A 17348-nucleotide genomic window follows, 5' to 3' on the forward strand; every position below is an offset into this window, starting at 1 on the left:
GCAGGTTTATTAAAATGTGTCCTTTTCTGTGTTGTACTGCTTTTTACTTTTTACATTTCACTTTCACTTTTTGTCATGTTATTGCAAACTGGCAAAATGCCAACTAAATTACAATACGACTCGCTGAGCTGCAGCGGCTCTGGGCAATTAAACAGCAGTGATTTATTTACAGTAGATATGCGGCTAATTCCCCTGTCGGGGCAGCTAGAAGGGACGGCACGCAGACACTCTCACATCCTACATACGAAGAACCCAGAGAGGGTGCTATTGGGTTCATTATGGGAGTCAGGCAACCACAGATTAATTCTGCTACCTATAATTGGATGGACTATCTCTGAGCAGGATGGGGCTTATGTGCCAGAAAGGTGGCTTGGGGATTTGCTTGTGAAAAACCACCAGCTGCAATACTTTGTGTGTGTCTCGGTGTTTTGCCATAAAGTCCCCGTGAAAACAATTTTCTTTTTGTTGTGTATTAAATCAAAAAAGTTGCATTCTTGAAGTTTATTCTAACTATTCTCTGTTCTTTCTCTTTCCCCCCCCCCTTTCCTTCAGATCCCCAGCTCAAGGGTATAGTGACCAGGTTATATTGCAGGCAGGGATACTACTTGCAAATGAACCCCGATGGCTCTCTTGATGGGACCAAGGATGACAGCAGTAATTCCTGTGAGTACCTTGAAATATCTCTTGGACTTGTAGATCAGATTTTTAACAGGTGTCTGGAATAATCTAAAGAAATACTAGCAGAGGTTATAGAAAAGTTTACCCTGTGTAGGTTTCTTGAGCACAATTTTATGTCTGGCTTGTTTCCTGCTCCATATTTATTCTTCTTATACAAAAAAATTAACCAAGCAGTCACCCTCTGCTAATGTCTGGTCAGTATTTTTGATCTTTGGAGCAAAAATGGCTCTTAAATGGAGCCATGGGATCACACAGTTTGGTCCTTTTCCCGAGAGGCAAAGTGGACCAGGAAACAGTAGGCTCAACAGAGAGAAAAAGGTATTATTAGCTTGTTCTGGCACTGCTCCTCTAACACTTCAGGCTAGGTGGTTAATTTGATTCCAGTGCTTGGTGCTAATGCTAGCCTGACACTCTGCATTGTGTCACTTACTCCTGTCAGCAGGAAGAGATGTGGCACATGTCACATGCGGTAGGCTGAAGGGACTTATTGAAACGGTAAGCATTATAGATAGCGTGTCATTTTAACTCCAGGATCAAATTAGGTGTCGGCAGTTGAAACTGACCGCAAGCCATCAAAAAGGAAAGGAAATGAGTGGTTCTGCATTTAGTTCTCTCAGATTTTCTTCTAGGATGCAAGCCTGCCCTTTCCAGTTGCTTGCAGGGTCAGCTGAGTTCATTGCATCCCTTTAGTGCATGTCTCCCAAATATACACCTAATGTCCCAGCCAGGCCAGTCCTCTTGTTTCTCCCCCATACAAACAATACCCATTACCTACCACGAGTCTGCTACAACAACAAGGGTGTTATTAAATCAGCCTCGCACTAGCGGTGGCCCCAATTACAACTGCTTCTCAGGTAGCACTGAGTGGCCAAGGCTGCGCTAGGCTAGTCACGTCCACCAGCTGTGCTGCAATTCATCTTCTGAGATTACCTAAATGCAGCAGTCAGCAGTTGTATTATCCATAGTTTGCAACACCTTAAAGATAGACATCTTGTGTTTAGATGATGGATTGTTACTTAAATGTTTTACCCCCATCTAGTTAAAGTTTACTTAATGTTTGGTTTGTCTGTTTCAATATTTTTTGGTGAGATTTTGATGAATGTTTGTGTTTGCTTGTTTTACGTGTGTGTTCCCCAGCTTTGTTCAACCTTATTCCTGTGGGCCTCAGAGTTGTCGCCATTCAATCCGTGAAGACAGGGTTATACATCGCAATGAACGGGGAGGGCCACCTGTACACATCAGTGAGCATTCTATTCTATTCTATTCTATTCTATTCTATTCTATTCCATTCTATTCTATTCTATTCTATTCTGCACGGCTTTCAGTAAGACACCTGTTTTGTTCCTGCATAACACAAAATGAAGCATAATGCTGAAAATGTTTCTATGTGTGGCATCTGTTTATGTTTTGTACCTGTGTACAGCTGTATGCATATAAAATCATCAGTTTTGACATTAAGGCAGACTCCATTTTCAGTAAGGGGGCTTTGACCATGTCTCCAATATTTGCAATACCACATTTGCAACAGGATAATTGCATTTCCGTGAAGCTCAGGGATCCCATTAAGCAGAAATTTATGCAGTCCAATTTTTATTCATCAGCTTAAATGCCTTGCGACTTGTCAGTCTATATGAATTGACATCTGATGACAACGGTCAGGATGCTCAGGATAAAAACCCCCAAAAAACAAAGTGTTTATCTTTTTTACCTCTGTCGGTCTAAAATGCTAAATTACAGGATATATTTTGTCATGTGGCACATTGAAATGTTTAGCACGGCATTCATAAACCTATGCTACATATTCAACATTCATAGCTACAGTGTTATTTATTAGAGTGAGGACATCTGAAGAGCAGCCATTGTTTTTCACTACACAGTCACCCACTATTATTGACGGCCTCTCTTCAAAACAACATGGGCCCGGCAGGTTAGGCAGCCAAGGGAGTGATAAGACCTCACCCAGTCCGCTCTGTCCTCTCCCAGTCACTCAAATCAATCAGCAGAAAGAACATTGGGAGGAGTGACTCTCTGCTGGACAGGGATATCCATCAGAATCATTGTCTCGTCACCTCCTGCTGTGCACATGTTCCTAATGCTCAGAGCACAGACCGGGAATTGCCTTTTTTTTCCCTCATTCATTACCGTAGAGGTTTACAGAGGCTACTTCTCTTACTGTACCATGCACGAGCATTCTTCAAGTATATAGTAGGATTCCCGTCTGCTTAATCACTGCTTGACTTAGGCCAAAAAATGAAATTCATTTGAGAGGATTGACCTAGAATCCTGTGGCTCTTGTTATAGAATTGCACAGTAGGGATTATAAATGAAACCGTGCTAACTATCAGAACACACAAAAAGACACGATTCCACAATTCGTTAAATGCAGGCAGCCCTTTTCTCGTGTAAACACATACTTTAATTAAGACACTTGTTCTTATTGAGATGTTTTTTTTCACCATATACTTACACAGATTGCACATTTATACATTTTCAATTCTTTTGCATGTGCTCCAGTTCACAGAATGATATTGCATTAAACCGGCATAAAAGTAGACTTTGAGCACAGCAGTTGTGTAAATATAAGAATACATGAGATGTGCTCAAAAACATTCCAGAAATCCATCCAGGAAATTCAAAACCTGTACCAATTTCAATCTGACCAACTCTTTTGCAGTGCTTAACTTCTTCCAGTGCTCTTGCTGTTCTGTATAGTCCTTTGAAAGTCCTCTTCTCATAACTTGCACATGTGAAGTTGCCATTTCACCATAGACCTCAAACACTAATATGCAACAAACTAACAACTTTCCTCCCAAGAATCATCGCTGGTATTTTTCTGCGTCATCAGGTTTCTGAGTCGGAGCCGTTCAGTTTCCAAACCTTAAAGCGGTGCATCCAGTCTTGCTCATCCACCATATCCTCTGACAGTGACTCAAATCAAGTCTAGAGTATAACACTGAAACTGCGATTCATAAATTTGCCCCTGAGGGTGAGATTCTCAGCATAGAGTTCTGTTGTAATTTAGTGAAAAGTGTGAAAGAGGACATTTGCCACTAATGACCAGACTTCGATACATGCTAGCGTGCCATCGAGTCTCTGCTCACGGCAGTTTTTTTGGTAAGACCAACACAGTCTTCACTGACTCCTCACTCACTAATCAGCATATTTAGAACTTTGCAAATCAAGCTGTGTATGTTTTGACACAATGGCAGTCATCAAAGCAGTGATCCAAGTTCAGCAGGAAAGCTTGGAGTAGTCCATTGCTTCTCAAGGAGACATCCTTAAAGGAGATAGCAACCAATTTTAGTTCAGTCATGGAGGAGCTGTGACACTTTTTTCACAGCTCAATAAACAAAGCTTCACTGTAATATAGATGCAGTTTGTCAGTGCTTGGGATTCTAACCTACAGTAATAAGAACCTGTAAGAAGAATGCGAATTAGCTTTGAGTTTCTCGTCCCTCTGTGTGGTTGGTATTTTATCTTTCAGCTTCTTGACATGTTTAGCTGAGCAGAAGTGCTGTGAAGTGGGTCTGGCTCTGCCTGGCCGGAGCACTGTGTTCCTTCAACACCGTTGGCCCTTCTCTTTTTTTCACGCAGCTCCTCTGTTCCATTTGCAGCTTATTTCTGTGCTAATGGAGGTTCTGATCGGCCCTCAACAATCCAACCACCCACTCAAAGGTCTCTTTTTGATTCTTAGTGTGTGAATTAGACCACTAATGGCAGCTCAGTAAGATGTTCTTCATCCTCCTCCATCTTCACCACCCCCTCCTTTCTGCCGCTGCTCTTCTCCTTTTGAAAGAAAGGTGCAGCGTTCCCCCCATTATCACAGTGTTCCTTCACAAGCGACAATCTGACAGTCGACCTTTTCCTACCGATTAGGCGCATTTGATTTTAGTGCACTCACATTTTCAGAAGCTTCTTTGATGGTTATGATAATGCACAAAAACATGCTGATTGGAGACAAACACAGGACACTGAACAACAGTGAAAAACAAGCTGTTGTTATTGGAAAAAAGTGTTCTTTAGTAAGTTCCCTGAAGCGAGGTTAGTTTAATTAATCAGTATTCACTTGGCCAGTTGTACAGTATTCTTTTACATATTAAATGCATTTCTGAGGCTTTTACCGCAATGATATACTTTGATAATGAGTGACACTCGAGGCGGCTCAAAAGGAGAGTTCCCCTCTTGCAGAAAATAGATGGGAAGCCCATTCATGGCCTCTGGTGGTGCATCATATTCTTTTGTGTGAGGCACCCAAGGCGCAGTATGGAGCTCAAATGACAGAGATAACATCAAAGTGACTGCACAGCCTGGCACAAAGGACACACCATGGAATAAAGAAGAGTTCAATCATCTCACCCCCTTTTCAATCTGCTCCTTTTGTATCTGAGCCAATAAACTCCTGGCTAATTTCTCCTCCAGGCTCCTCCCTGGATCAGGGATACTTTCGAAATGTAATAACAGCAGAGCAATTCTCCCAACTTGTTGTACTGGTGGAAGATAGCAGAAACAGGATTGCTGAAAGTCTCCAGATGACTGTAATAGAGCTCCTGGTGCAAAAACAGACACATTCAAATGAGATAAAACATAAATCATTAATTATTCTGCAGGGACTAGCATACTAAATCCCTAAAAGCAAACAAGGGAGTGTTGGATTATATAGTTTTTTTTGTTATACATGATGAAATTGTGGTGCCGCAGAATGCAACTCCTGATTTTGTTGTCATGTTTCAGTCTTGCTAATACAGTCTGTTGCCATCTCTCAAGTGTAAAGGTTCGGCATTTCATGGTTGGCTGGTTTTCTTTGGAACTAGTTCCCCATCCCCTCACTTCACTAGAGTCTCTCACTGCAGCCTTCCTTTATCAGCAGCCTGCACTTGTTAGTGCTACCTTTCATGATTGTCAAAATGACTTGCCACATTACTTGAGTGTTCCTTTTAGAAATGGAATCCTTGAGAGGGCCAAAGTGGAGCAGTGCAGCAGCTTTAGCTTCACTTGTTAAAAGCTGTGTCATCAGCTGCATGAACACAGAAGACTGAGGGCATCTATTTCCTGTAGTGCCCAAATCAGAATGTATGAAAGCTCCGATGAGCTTGATGTGAGGGCTCCTTCACTTTACATCAATATGAAAATGAAGGTGAATGGTGGTTGTGTGTAGGCAGAATAAGAGAACAGCAGCTTGCATGGGATTAACTGAAGTTGGTCCTTCAAGAACACTGAAGGCACCGTTAGATTTATGTATTTTATATTTTCCTGACAACTTTGCTAATGAGATAATCAAACCTTGTGTTTTTTTTATACAGATATGCTCAAATTTTCTGCCATTTTGCTAACACCAAAGACATGGCATGTCATGAGTGCAGAATTTCATATTTTATATCTATATCTATGTTTATATCTATATATTGACAAGCTCATCCTGGAATAATTGTTGAAATAGCCAAATCCCAACAGCAGTCTGCCTCAAGGCTTTTTATATTGTAAGGTAAAAACTCTACAATAATACAGAGAAAATGCCAACAATCAGACCACTATTAGCAAGCACTTGGCGACAGTGGCAAGGAAAAACTCCCTTTTAACTGGAAGAAATGTTCAGCAGAAACAACCTCAGGGAGGGGCAGCCATCTGCAGTGATACGGACGCTGTATCGGTCTGTTGTGGTGAAAAGAGAGCTGAGCATGGAAGCAAAACTGATGATTTACCAGTCAGTCTGTGTTCATGCTCTGATCTATGACCATAAGCTCTGGGTAGTGACAGAGTGAGACTGCAAATACAAGTGCTGTAAATGAGCTTTCCCTTGACGACAGGGTGAGGAGTTTGGTCATTCAGGAGGGACTCTTACTCCTCCACATCAAAAGGAGCCAGTTAAGTTGGATTGAGCATCAGACTAGGTTGGTTCTTGGCTGGCTGCAGAACTCCTCAGTGTTCCCTGGAAGAGATGGGCAGGGAGATGGAGGGCTTGGCTTCTTGGGATAGATTGCTATCACTGCAGCCTGCAAAGCGGCAGAAAATGGATGGATGTATGGATGGACAAAGGTGGCTTTCAGACTGCCTGTTAAAACACTTGAACTTATTGCATTTCCTTGCCAGCTATAGCAAGATGCATGAATAAACCTTCTAGGGTGTAAAAAGTTAAAATCAATATGCATGATGAAGAAGATACAAACAACATTATAACACCCAATGTGTATGAGTTCACATGTGTCTGCAAGTGTGCACGTGTGTTTGTTTAGTGTATATGTAACCCCATAAGCCAGCAGATGGCTTTGAGTTAACAGTTTTGTTGATGGTGTCTGCAAACCTGCCAAGACTGAAAATGATCTCTGATGTTATTTGTTATAAACCATGCTTATCTAAAGTTCCTATGATGTAATTTAACAAACTGGATTACATTTAAAAACACCCCCCAAAAAACTTAATACGTTGGCAACGTTATTATTTTCATATTCCCAAATATCTACATATACTGTGATGATGACTCACATGATCTTGCCTCTGGAAGAGAGTAAGTCTCAGAGCTGAGGTGTGGGGCTGGTTTTGTGGGGAAGGGGGGTGTTGGGCTCATTTTTTTTTTTTAAAGCGTTTCACCCACCTTTAATGCAGTGGCAGTGTCAGGAAAGAAAGTGGTTGTAGGGGCTGGAGGGAGAGCTGCTTCATGCATTAATGAACAACAAGGTTGGAGGTAGGTGTCAAAGCTAAACTGGTGAACTGCTGGTAGGGGCCAATGCAAGATAAGAACAGATCGACTGGTCCTTCAGCCATTTAACATTGCTGTTATTAATGACTTTATGCTCTTGGCTCATTATGATATTGCACAGATTTGATTCTTTTTGTCAGACATTTTCCTTCTTTGCAGGATCGTGTCAGTTCATTGTGCTCTATGGAGCGCAGCTTGCACTGTGGCAGCGCAAAGGAGAGTTTTCTTGGCGTAGCAGGGGGTTACCCAGTCCAAATAAGGACACTTGCCACAGTATCTTTGGATTTACTCTCTGAACAATAAGTCTCAAATAAACAACACTAATTTGTCCTTCATCTCTTTTTATAACAACAGCTTAAGGTCTGTTAGCGTCACATCTCTCCCTTAACCACTGTTCATTTAAGGCAATTAAGAGCAGCTGTTTTCTGCATCACTGGTTTACCTCACACATATTTATGAGTGAATAAAATGCAATGAGATCCCTGCAAGCTTTCCTTCAATAGCACACTGGATTACAGGAGCACAGAGTCAGAAATTGTGCTTGCATTAGCTAATTTGCTTCAGCTTCTGCATTTTAAGGGGCTCATTTGTTAGCTTCTTGGCTAGCAGCTATTTAGATTAGCATTCAATCATACTTTACAACCTAACTTTTGTCCACAGTCACTCTGCTGATTATCTCATACCAGCATATTTGTTGATGAACTTTTACTTTGCTCCAGCATTATTTTTTACTTTTTGGTAGTCACTTCAACTGACATGAATTACGCCAGCAGAACATTTCTCCCTTCTCAGATTTTTGAAGTGCTCCCTCAAAGACCAAAGCTTTCTCTAACTCCAACTGTATAGCTATTGGTTACACTGTATATGCATTGTTCCCTACTTCCTGTCTCATGCTGCAGACAACATGACCAGTTACCATGTTGGATTGTTTTTCTTCTAGAAAAATGCATTTGTCTGTTCACAAAGGTATATACTGCTCTCTCTCTTTTTCTGCTGTCTCTCTCTCTCTCTCTCGCTGTCACTCCTAAAACTTTCCCCTCTTCCTAAACAGCCAAATGTCATGTTGCCATATCATTTTTTTGATTGGTCGATATTGTGCATTTCTCCACCAAAATGAACGGGCTGGTTTTTGTTTTGTTTTTTTGGTCATGAGCAGAGAGTGCTTGCTAGCGCTGTCCTTAGACAGTAAACGTGATGAAACTATTCAGGAAAAATTTATATATTGTTTATCATGACTCTGGTTTTTCGTGGCCTATCAACACAATTTAAAAACTGGTATATATCACCTTTGTCATCTTACAGTGGTCATGTGATTGGCACAACTACTTTATTCTTCCTCAGTCAAACAGCAGCACGCATGCGATTGTTTTGCCCCTTAGCTCCAGGTGTTGTGCCAAAAAGTGATTGCCGTCCGCGGGAGCGCGCACAGCTGCTTAAAGCTGTAGCGCCCAGATTACTTACGTCTGCTTCCGTGCAAATGATATAAGATGCTGTAAGCTGAACACAGCTTCTTTGTTGAAAGATAGTAACGCGACCGCACCGCATTTTCTTGTTAGTAACGGTAACAGCGTTGTAACGATATAAATAGTAATTAGTTAGCTCATTCGTTACCATTACTTGTAACGCCGTTATTCCCATCACTGCTATCCAGTCATCTCGAGGCCTGTCCTAGCTGCCTTACAGCAGGGAACACCCAAGACAGGTCACCAGTCAGGTGGGAGGGCTATCATAGAGAGACAGGCAATTATTTGCAGTCACATAAACGCCTATGGCCAGTTTCATCAATTAACACAACACTCAACTTTGGGTTGTGGGGACCAAGCTATAGAACCTGGAGAAAACCAGGCACACGGAGATCATGCAAACCTTACACAGAAAGGACCCAGCTCACCAGCAGTGCAACCACGATGTTGCCAAAAAAGCATTTACATGTAATTAATGTAATACGTTTCATTGCTTTGATGAAAATATTGAGAGTGGTTGAATTACATTTTTATTGAAGTTAATACACATTGACAAACAACAATATCAACAGTGTTCCAACAATTCAAGATCATAACTGCACAAATATAAAAAAATATATATATACCTCTGTATGTACTTATCTTTGTTAATTTCCAGATGTATACCTCATGAATCTCAAATACTTTCTTCTTTTCCTTAAAAAAATGTTTCCTTATACAAGTATCTTCATCTATATTTTTCCTCCACAGCAGACTTTCGACCGCGGTGGCCAATATCCAGCTATATCCAGGCTTGCACTGCCTCCCTTATCCAGCCGAGATAATCCTTACATCTAAAATTAACTGACCAAAAACACAAAAGCAGTTAGTTGGTTTGATAAGGATGCTGGAGGGAGTGCTATTGTGTGCATCTGAAAGATAATGGGAAGGCAGCAGGCTGGAAAAAGTAGAAGCAGTGCATTGGTTCAGAGAATGAGGGTTTGAAGCGAGAAAAAAAGGAGGGGGGAAGGGGGCTGGTGTTGATGAGGAAACTCCAAGGTGTGCAGCAGGGAAAGCCCTGCTGTGGTCAATATAACCAGTGTAGCGTGCACACAAGTGCAGACAACCTGTGCGAATTGCCCCCATTTATCAGTTGTTCATTCAGCTAAAAACCTTCATCTTTATTTAACAAAACCATCAACGTTTTGGCATAAATACAGCAGATTAGCAACTTCTAAAATATTATTTTGTTGTATAAGGAAATAAAAGCCTAAAACAGATGGAATTATTTGGTTAGGTTACTGAGCATCCAAAGATTATTTATTTAACTCTGCAACATAAAATTCAAACCCAACAGCTGTCAGCTAAGCTTAAGTCAATTAATTGTTAGTAGAAATATTACAGAGCAGAATTGATTTCGGCTTACTGGTGCAGCCCTCCACAACAGTCCTAGTTTCCCATGTGGCCCCTTGGGAAGATAAATTGCCCACCCCTGCACTAAAACTTGGTCAACTTTAAATTACTTCTGTAATAAAAGCCTCCGTGTGGTTTTAGTTACTGCCTTTGGCCTCCACTAAATCATTTGATAAACTACAACTCTTGGAAAGTATCACATACAAACAGTTCACTGTTGATTACACTGATCCTCAACCGTTGCCCAATATTGTATATTTCCTTTTTATTTGAATAAGCTTTCATGATTACTTACTAGAAAGTAAGTAATCTCTGTTGCTTGTGAAGCTCGCACACAAGAATTTCCCTCACATGTGCTGTACCAATGTACCTGCACATGTGATGTGGCAATAAAAGTGATTTGATTTGATTTGATTTGATTTGATTTGAAATACTGTTTTCCAAGCAGAAATGTTCCAATACTTTGGGAATGTGGGAACATGTCATAGGTAGGCACTGGCAGTAACTGCTAACCTGCTCTTATATCTTGTTTCCAGCGCTCTTGTCTGGATTATCTTGTTATTATCTTTTAAAAGACTTGAAATTGCATGTGTAAAGTTGAGGCTGTTTAGATTCAGGCCTCAATGGATAAATCAAATTTTGTACACGAGGTTTTGTGTGTGTGAGTGTAAGATATGTTTACATCGCTGAGCAGCAAAATACAAGGAGAACAGAAGAAGAGTAGGCGCATTGAACTGTGAATTCAACTGTGAATTTCATCTTTATTCCTCTCTGAGACCCACAGAGGAAATGTTAGTATAGAAATGCAGATGGCATCATATTCATTTCTCTGTGAATGCATATTGAGGTAGCTATGAGAGCAAACACATCTAGTCTGTTCACTGTATTAATGGCCCTAGTTCTGGCCTAATTGCTTTCCCAGTGTGTAAATGTCAAGTACCATGCAAATACAAATGGCACAATGGTGCTTATTGCCTCTAGAGCCTTGTTATGTGCAAATGAGCAATGGACAGATGAGGGCTTGTAAAGCTACAAGTAGTACTCGGGAACTCAGTATCTCAACAGAAACATAATGCATATCATTTGCAAATTTACCCCAGACCATGAACTCAGCACTTCTTTCGGCTAACTATTTTGCAACTTTAGTTCTGTTAGCAGCTCGCCTTGTTCAGCCTTTTGGGAGACAGTAAAAGCAAAGAAAGTAAAGCAAACCTTTTAAAAAAATATTTAAAGTCGAACCATCATTTGCCTCCTCTGTAATATCTACACCATATATTTGAATATTACCAAATAATAAGATCAGGCAAAGCTACTTTTGGCTGCTCTCTTATTCACAAGGGGTCACCACAGCAGGTAGCTCTGCGTCAGGTAAAAAGATAAATATTAAATGTCATATGATAAAAATACCACTTGCAGGTTAATAAAAGTGACTTCATTGCTACAGGCACTTCTTCCAGAAAAGAAAATTGTCTGTGAGGGGCTGCACATATCAAGTAGTTTTTGTTTTTTTGTTGTTTTTTTTCTCGTGTTTTTTCTTGCTGAAGTATTTAAATTACAATTTTGTATCTTATATTCAGCACAATGAAATTGAATTACTACAGAAAAAAATTTAATGATAGAAAGATGTCATAACAGTGAATCAACTCACTGCAAATAGGTTAGTGTAGCCTTAGAGTGCCCATACCCATGGTGAACCATCTAAAGCTTCTACAATGCATCAAAACCTGAGTGTGGAGAAATGGAAGAGGGCTACCTAATGGCTACCTAAATGGGCTTTAGCTTCGTATTTGCTGTGTGACATATTATCACATACACCATTAACAGTAACAGCAGTCCCTAATAACGGTTTCTCAATTCATCAGGATAAAGGACCTATCATAGAGTAGAAACCTGTTCAGGAAATGTTTTGAGGAACAGTGTTCAAGATATTGACTTGTCCTCTGGATCTCACTCTGACTTACCATGTGGTGGAGAGATGACCAACCTTTAGCCTTATTTCCGCTGTGCTTGGCTCAGACGAGCCTCTGATCGTGCCTGATAATGAGCCTGTCCATTTCATGTAGGCACAAAATGGACACAGTGGCGCAGGCGGAGAGTGGTGCAAACTCACCCCCACACGCTAGCATGTCGTTAGCGTCGAAGCTCTTCGCTGGAGTGAAGACACAAAGTTTGCCAGTAAACTGCGGGGGACGAGCACGACAACGTAAAAACATTTGTAACAGCAAGTCAAATAATCTAATCATCCCCCTCGCCCAGCTAAGCATGAAAGTTTTAAAAAGGCTAGCAAAGGTAAACTGGCTAAAGCTAAAGCTGTCCAGCATTAAGAGCCAGCCACAAGTCAGAATCCTTATTATCAGCACACAAAGAAAGACAGACAAGCATCCACACCTATGTGTATTAGAGCCACCAATTAACCTAGCCTCATGAAATCTTTGAAGTCATGAAATGAACATCTTTGGACTGTGGGAGGAAGCCGCAGTAAGGAGAGGACCCGTGCAAACATGGAGAGAACATATAAACTCCACACTCCATCCCATGCAGTCAGGCAAAAGTGTTAACCACCATGCCACTGTGCTTTCAATGTAATATTTATAAAAATTTAATAATATTTTTAATTTTTACTTTACTTATTTTTCATGTGAGTAAAATTAGAATCAGCCACGAGAATGTTCTTCAGTTCAATACAATAACAGAGAGACAATTCCAATAATCAGATGACTCCCTATGAGCAACCATTTCGGGACAGTGGGAAGGAAAAACCCTGTTTTAGTAGGAAAGAAACCTCCGGATGAACCAGGCTCAGAGAGGGGCAGCCATCTGCCACAGTGGGCTGTGGGTGAGGGGAGGAAGACAGGACCAAAGACACACTGTGGATGAGAGCCCGAGTTTAAAGTAATGATTAAATTCAGAGTGGTGCATAAACACAGAGTAAAAAGAGGTGAGTGAAGAAGAAATACTCAGCACATCATGTGCATCAGCCTAGGTCTGTTGCAGCATAATTAAGGGAGGATTCAGGGTCACCTGGTTCAGCACTTTAAAAAAATTGCAATCAGTGCATCTCCAGGCAGAAGCCTTGCAACTATCTTCTCTGTGCTGCCTACTACATGATTTCTTTGGGTTTTGCATAGTCCATGCTTTGAGGTGTAAGATCAGGTTTTGCATCATGACCTATTTACGGGCCTACTCAATGTCAGGCAGTCATGTTGGATTTCATGTGGTAGCTGAGTAGTTTACTATAGCTACTTATTTTGGTTTATCCTCAATGGTATTTAACATGAAGGAATGATCCGTGGAGGTTTTGATTGTTATGGATGTTTTATAGGGGTTCAAGCTTCAGAAAGACTTTTGTGTCATGCCCACGTTGTTGCAGTTTTAAGTCTTGCTCAAAACCTTCTCAGGAGCTCGAGCAAAGTGTGGGGGTGTACGTGTGAAGGATGAAGGTTCTTTTGCTGTGACAGAAAAGCCCTCAGTGTTCAGCCTGCCTGCAGGTGTAATAGCTGCAATCCTCTCTTTACCTCCACAAGCATCCTTCTTCCTTTTCTGTTTCCACCCATGAAATGAAAGTAACATTTTATCAAGCTTCACCCCTGGAGTTATAAAAATCAATATAGTGAGGGCTCCTGCAGAAAGGTTGTAAATCATGTGAATTAATTCTCTTAAATCAAAGCCAAACCTGGTCTCCAGTGTGTATGTGGCTGTTCACACTGTGAGCCAGTTGACACAACAGCTACTATAGGAGCACAACAAACTGCAATTTCCAGGGCAAGTATATTTATGTGTACACATGCTATGCGGTAAATACTTTGGCAGGGAAAGAGCTGCATTCCTCAAACCTACTGCAAAATCTTCAGATTTGTTTTTTGAGTGTGTGAGATTACACTTGTTCTGGAAAGAAATCTCTTTTTAAGCAGTACAACGAATGCTGTAGTTCTGACCTGTTGCTTAGAACTGTTTGCTGCACCATCTTGTGGTTACAATACCACAGCTTCACTGCAGAGGCCAGCAGGTCAGAGGAAGTATCTGTGTGATACACCCACACACAGTATTCCACTAAAAAGAAATAAGGAAGCTTGCTGTTGTATAAGCGTATTGATCGAACAGATAAGAACACAAGAAACCGCTGAAGATCTGGAACTTAAAATCTCATGACGTACATTTTACTCTTGTATTAAATGCCACTTGTCCATCATGCATAAGTCGTTTTACAGTTCTGGCCCTTCTGGGTGAGATATTGTATTTTTCCCAGAGTGAACACCAGCAAAGAGCTTAACTGTATAGGCAAGTGAGTGAAAAGTGGCATCAAGCACTTAGTTTTGACCTTTTTTCCAGAGTTGCACAGTGAGGGCTGATGTGAAAACCTGATGTGAGCCTTCAGGTGAACAGGTTTTCCCCACAGAAAAACAAGAGAACTTGCCTGTTATGAGTTGCTGGTGCCACTGTACTAAAGAGCAGTTTTGATAAATTTGGTCTTCTGTGAATTTAGTTTTGGAGTTGTTCTAAAGCACACTACTGGGGAACCAGGGTCGAGAAAATGAGAGCTGGTGAACTGCATCTCTGCATCCAAGAATAGGAAGAAATACCAGAGGAACTGTGACAAAACATGGCCCAGTATCAGGATCAATCGTAAAGTCGGCCTTGCCAAATTGTCTTTGTTTTTAGATGTGGATTGCAATAAACATTAGACTGTTTATACATCATCAGGTATAGACTTAATAGGGTACGATTTGAAGTGGTAGATCTTCATCAAATCTGAATATTTAATAGGGGTTTTACTAGAGCCAGTTTATAAAAATGAATAAAAACAGATTATGGGATCATAAAATGGGTCATGAGATGATATTGCTAAAGTATTAGTATCCATACCCCTACACTGTGTTTGTTCATTTGTGATATTGAAGCAGATTAACATGCACTTGAATCCTGCTTCAGCCCTTGGCAGTTGGAACTGCAGGTGAGAACTACGAGCTGAAATATGGCAGTCCCATCCATGCCTAATGTACCCAACCACCAATTTCTCTGCAGCATTAGTTATAGTGTCACCATTCCTGTGCATTCCCAGCTTGTTTAAATTTAGCATTTGGCTTGTTTGCTTTTCAAAGCAAACTCGTTAACTGCATGATCGACAGGATATGGCTTATGATTGAACCGCTGGCAGGCTGCTTGGTTTCATGGTTCCTTTCTGGCTGACTGGCTGCCTCACTCAGCCTTCCAGCTGTAGCCATGCCACATTTTATTTTCAGAGGGAGACAGACTGTTGGGGAATCCTCTGCTGTTTTCCCCTCATGCACAGACGTTCAGGCTGAGTGCTTTAGCTGCTTGTCAGCAAGGTTTCAGCAGAGATGGACATTGTGAAATGGTGATTCTGCAGTCCAATTTCAAGAAGGAAAAATAAGTCCTTCTAATTTTATCCATTAAAGTGGTGTGTCCTTTGTTTTTTCCTGAGGCCAGCACATGTTTTTAATGGTTTGCAGTGATAGTACCATATACTTTATTCCACCAACACTCTAATCACAGTGAACATGGAGGGGTGGGATAAATACCACACTGACCAAACACCAAAGTCTTCTGATTTAAGTCCTGAATCACAAATAACAACCAGCGGAGTACAAGTTAATACTATTACTGTCTGGGTAATATCCACAGTGCTATTATTAGAAAAACACGAGGACAAAGTAGTTGTTATTAGCACTGGGTCTATCAGCTAAGCCATTAAGCTAAGTCATTAAGAGTCATATACTACCATACTAACATTCAAAATCCTAGCAAATCTAATAGCTGGAAAAATGGCCCACTTCCAATTGCTGTCAAGCCATTTCCAGCTGGGTGTTTTCAGTGCCTGGTGTTCTGAGCTAGCAGTGGCAAAAAAAAAGAAAAGAAAAAGAAAAAGGAGTTCAAGCTGTTCCAGGATTACTTCTGTGCAGTTCCAACATCTGGCTTTATGTGAAGGACCAGTGGCAATTTAAAGGGAAAGTCGGAAAATCAGAATAAAGTGTCTTTGTAAGGCATGCCACGTGTCAGAGAACAGTTCCAAGTCTCTGGACTTTTATTGGTCAGAAGAAATACTGGTTTTCCAAAAGAGATTCTCTCATTTGGTTTTAGATGACAGTAGAGAAGAAAGCTGTTTAACATGTTTGTCCAAAATCTCCCAAAGTTGTTCAACAAGGTGGAGTCGAACAACTATTAATCTCATTTACATAGTCACCAAACCGTTCATTGACTCCTTGTGCCCCGTGGATGCCCTCTGTCATCTTGGAAAATGAAACTTCCACCAGAAGAAATATTTTGTCATAGGATAAAGATGATCCTTCAGATCAAGTATGTTCTGATCCGGAGCTCCACTTCAGTCTTACGGGGGAAAGAGGTCCCAAACTGCATCAGCAATAAGCCCACAATGTGGAGAAGCCACCAATACAAGAGAAAATGTGACTATTACTGTGATTCTTCAGTGGATCATTTTTCTTCTTTTGAATCCTGGATCAGACCAATATATTTAGATTTTTTCAAACCATGTTTCAGTCCATACTGTATCTGTTTCATTTGGATATGAAAATTCATGGTCGCCAGGAGTGACATAGGGTCATGATGCTGAGTGTGAAATGCAGTCAGTGGAGATTATGTGTACTCATGTGTACTTGCACTTGAGCATCTGTCTTACTAATAATAATTTAAATTGAATTTATAATTCATACATAAAAGAGAAGCAACAAGCATGCTCTGGCAACAGCTCATTAAAAGCCATGCCATGTTCTAAGACCTTTGTCAAGCTTTTGGCATTCTGAACAATTCATGGTCCGTATCTGGCATCAATTAAAGCTAGAAAAAGAGCGTGCCTGCATTCATGATAAGGGGAGGTGCTCCCGCATAATGCCATGCCAAACCTGCTACCAAAACTGCACTGTACTGCATTTTATCTGTGTAAACACAACCTCTGCCATGCTCTTCCACCCACCCAATACAAGGTGTCACAAAAGATGAAAGGGCAAAGAATGAAGGTGTGCCTGACACGAAAAAATAATTCTACATTTTGTCATCTTTGCTTGTATGAAAATAGATCGCTTCATCCTTCAGTCAGATTACGTGCTCTAATGGCAAATTGCTGTCATAGGGCAAGAAGCGGGGTA

The 17348-nt window shown here is 40.9% G+C and overlaps 1 protein-coding gene across 3 annotated transcripts in view; it reads left to right on the forward strand.

The window, feature by feature from the left end:
* The window catches only part of fgf14 (fibroblast growth factor 14), a 115481-nt gene that overhangs the window by 80931 nt on the left and 17202 nt on the right, over window positions 1-17348 (forward strand). For all 3 annotated transcript variants that reach the window (XM_086267813.1, XM_086267815.1, XM_086267814.1), the window contains exons 2-3: window positions 553-663; window positions 1816-1919. In XM_086267813.1, coding sequence (XP_086123939.1) covers window positions 553-663; window positions 1816-1919 — 215 coding nt within the window. The remainder of the gene's footprint in view (window positions 1-552; window positions 664-1815; window positions 1920-17348) is intronic.

This window comes from Aulonocara sp. 'chitande type north' Nkhata Bay, linkage group LG16 (assembly GCF_057382095.1).
Source record: "Aulonocara sp. 'chitande type north' Nkhata Bay isolate Kocher_YH1m ecotype deep benthic linkage group LG16, A_spYH_male_GT1.1, whole genome shotgun sequence".
Classification (NCBI taxonomy): Eukaryota; Metazoa; Chordata; class Actinopteri; order Cichliformes; family Cichlidae; genus Aulonocara; species Aulonocara sp. 'chitande type north' Nkhata Bay.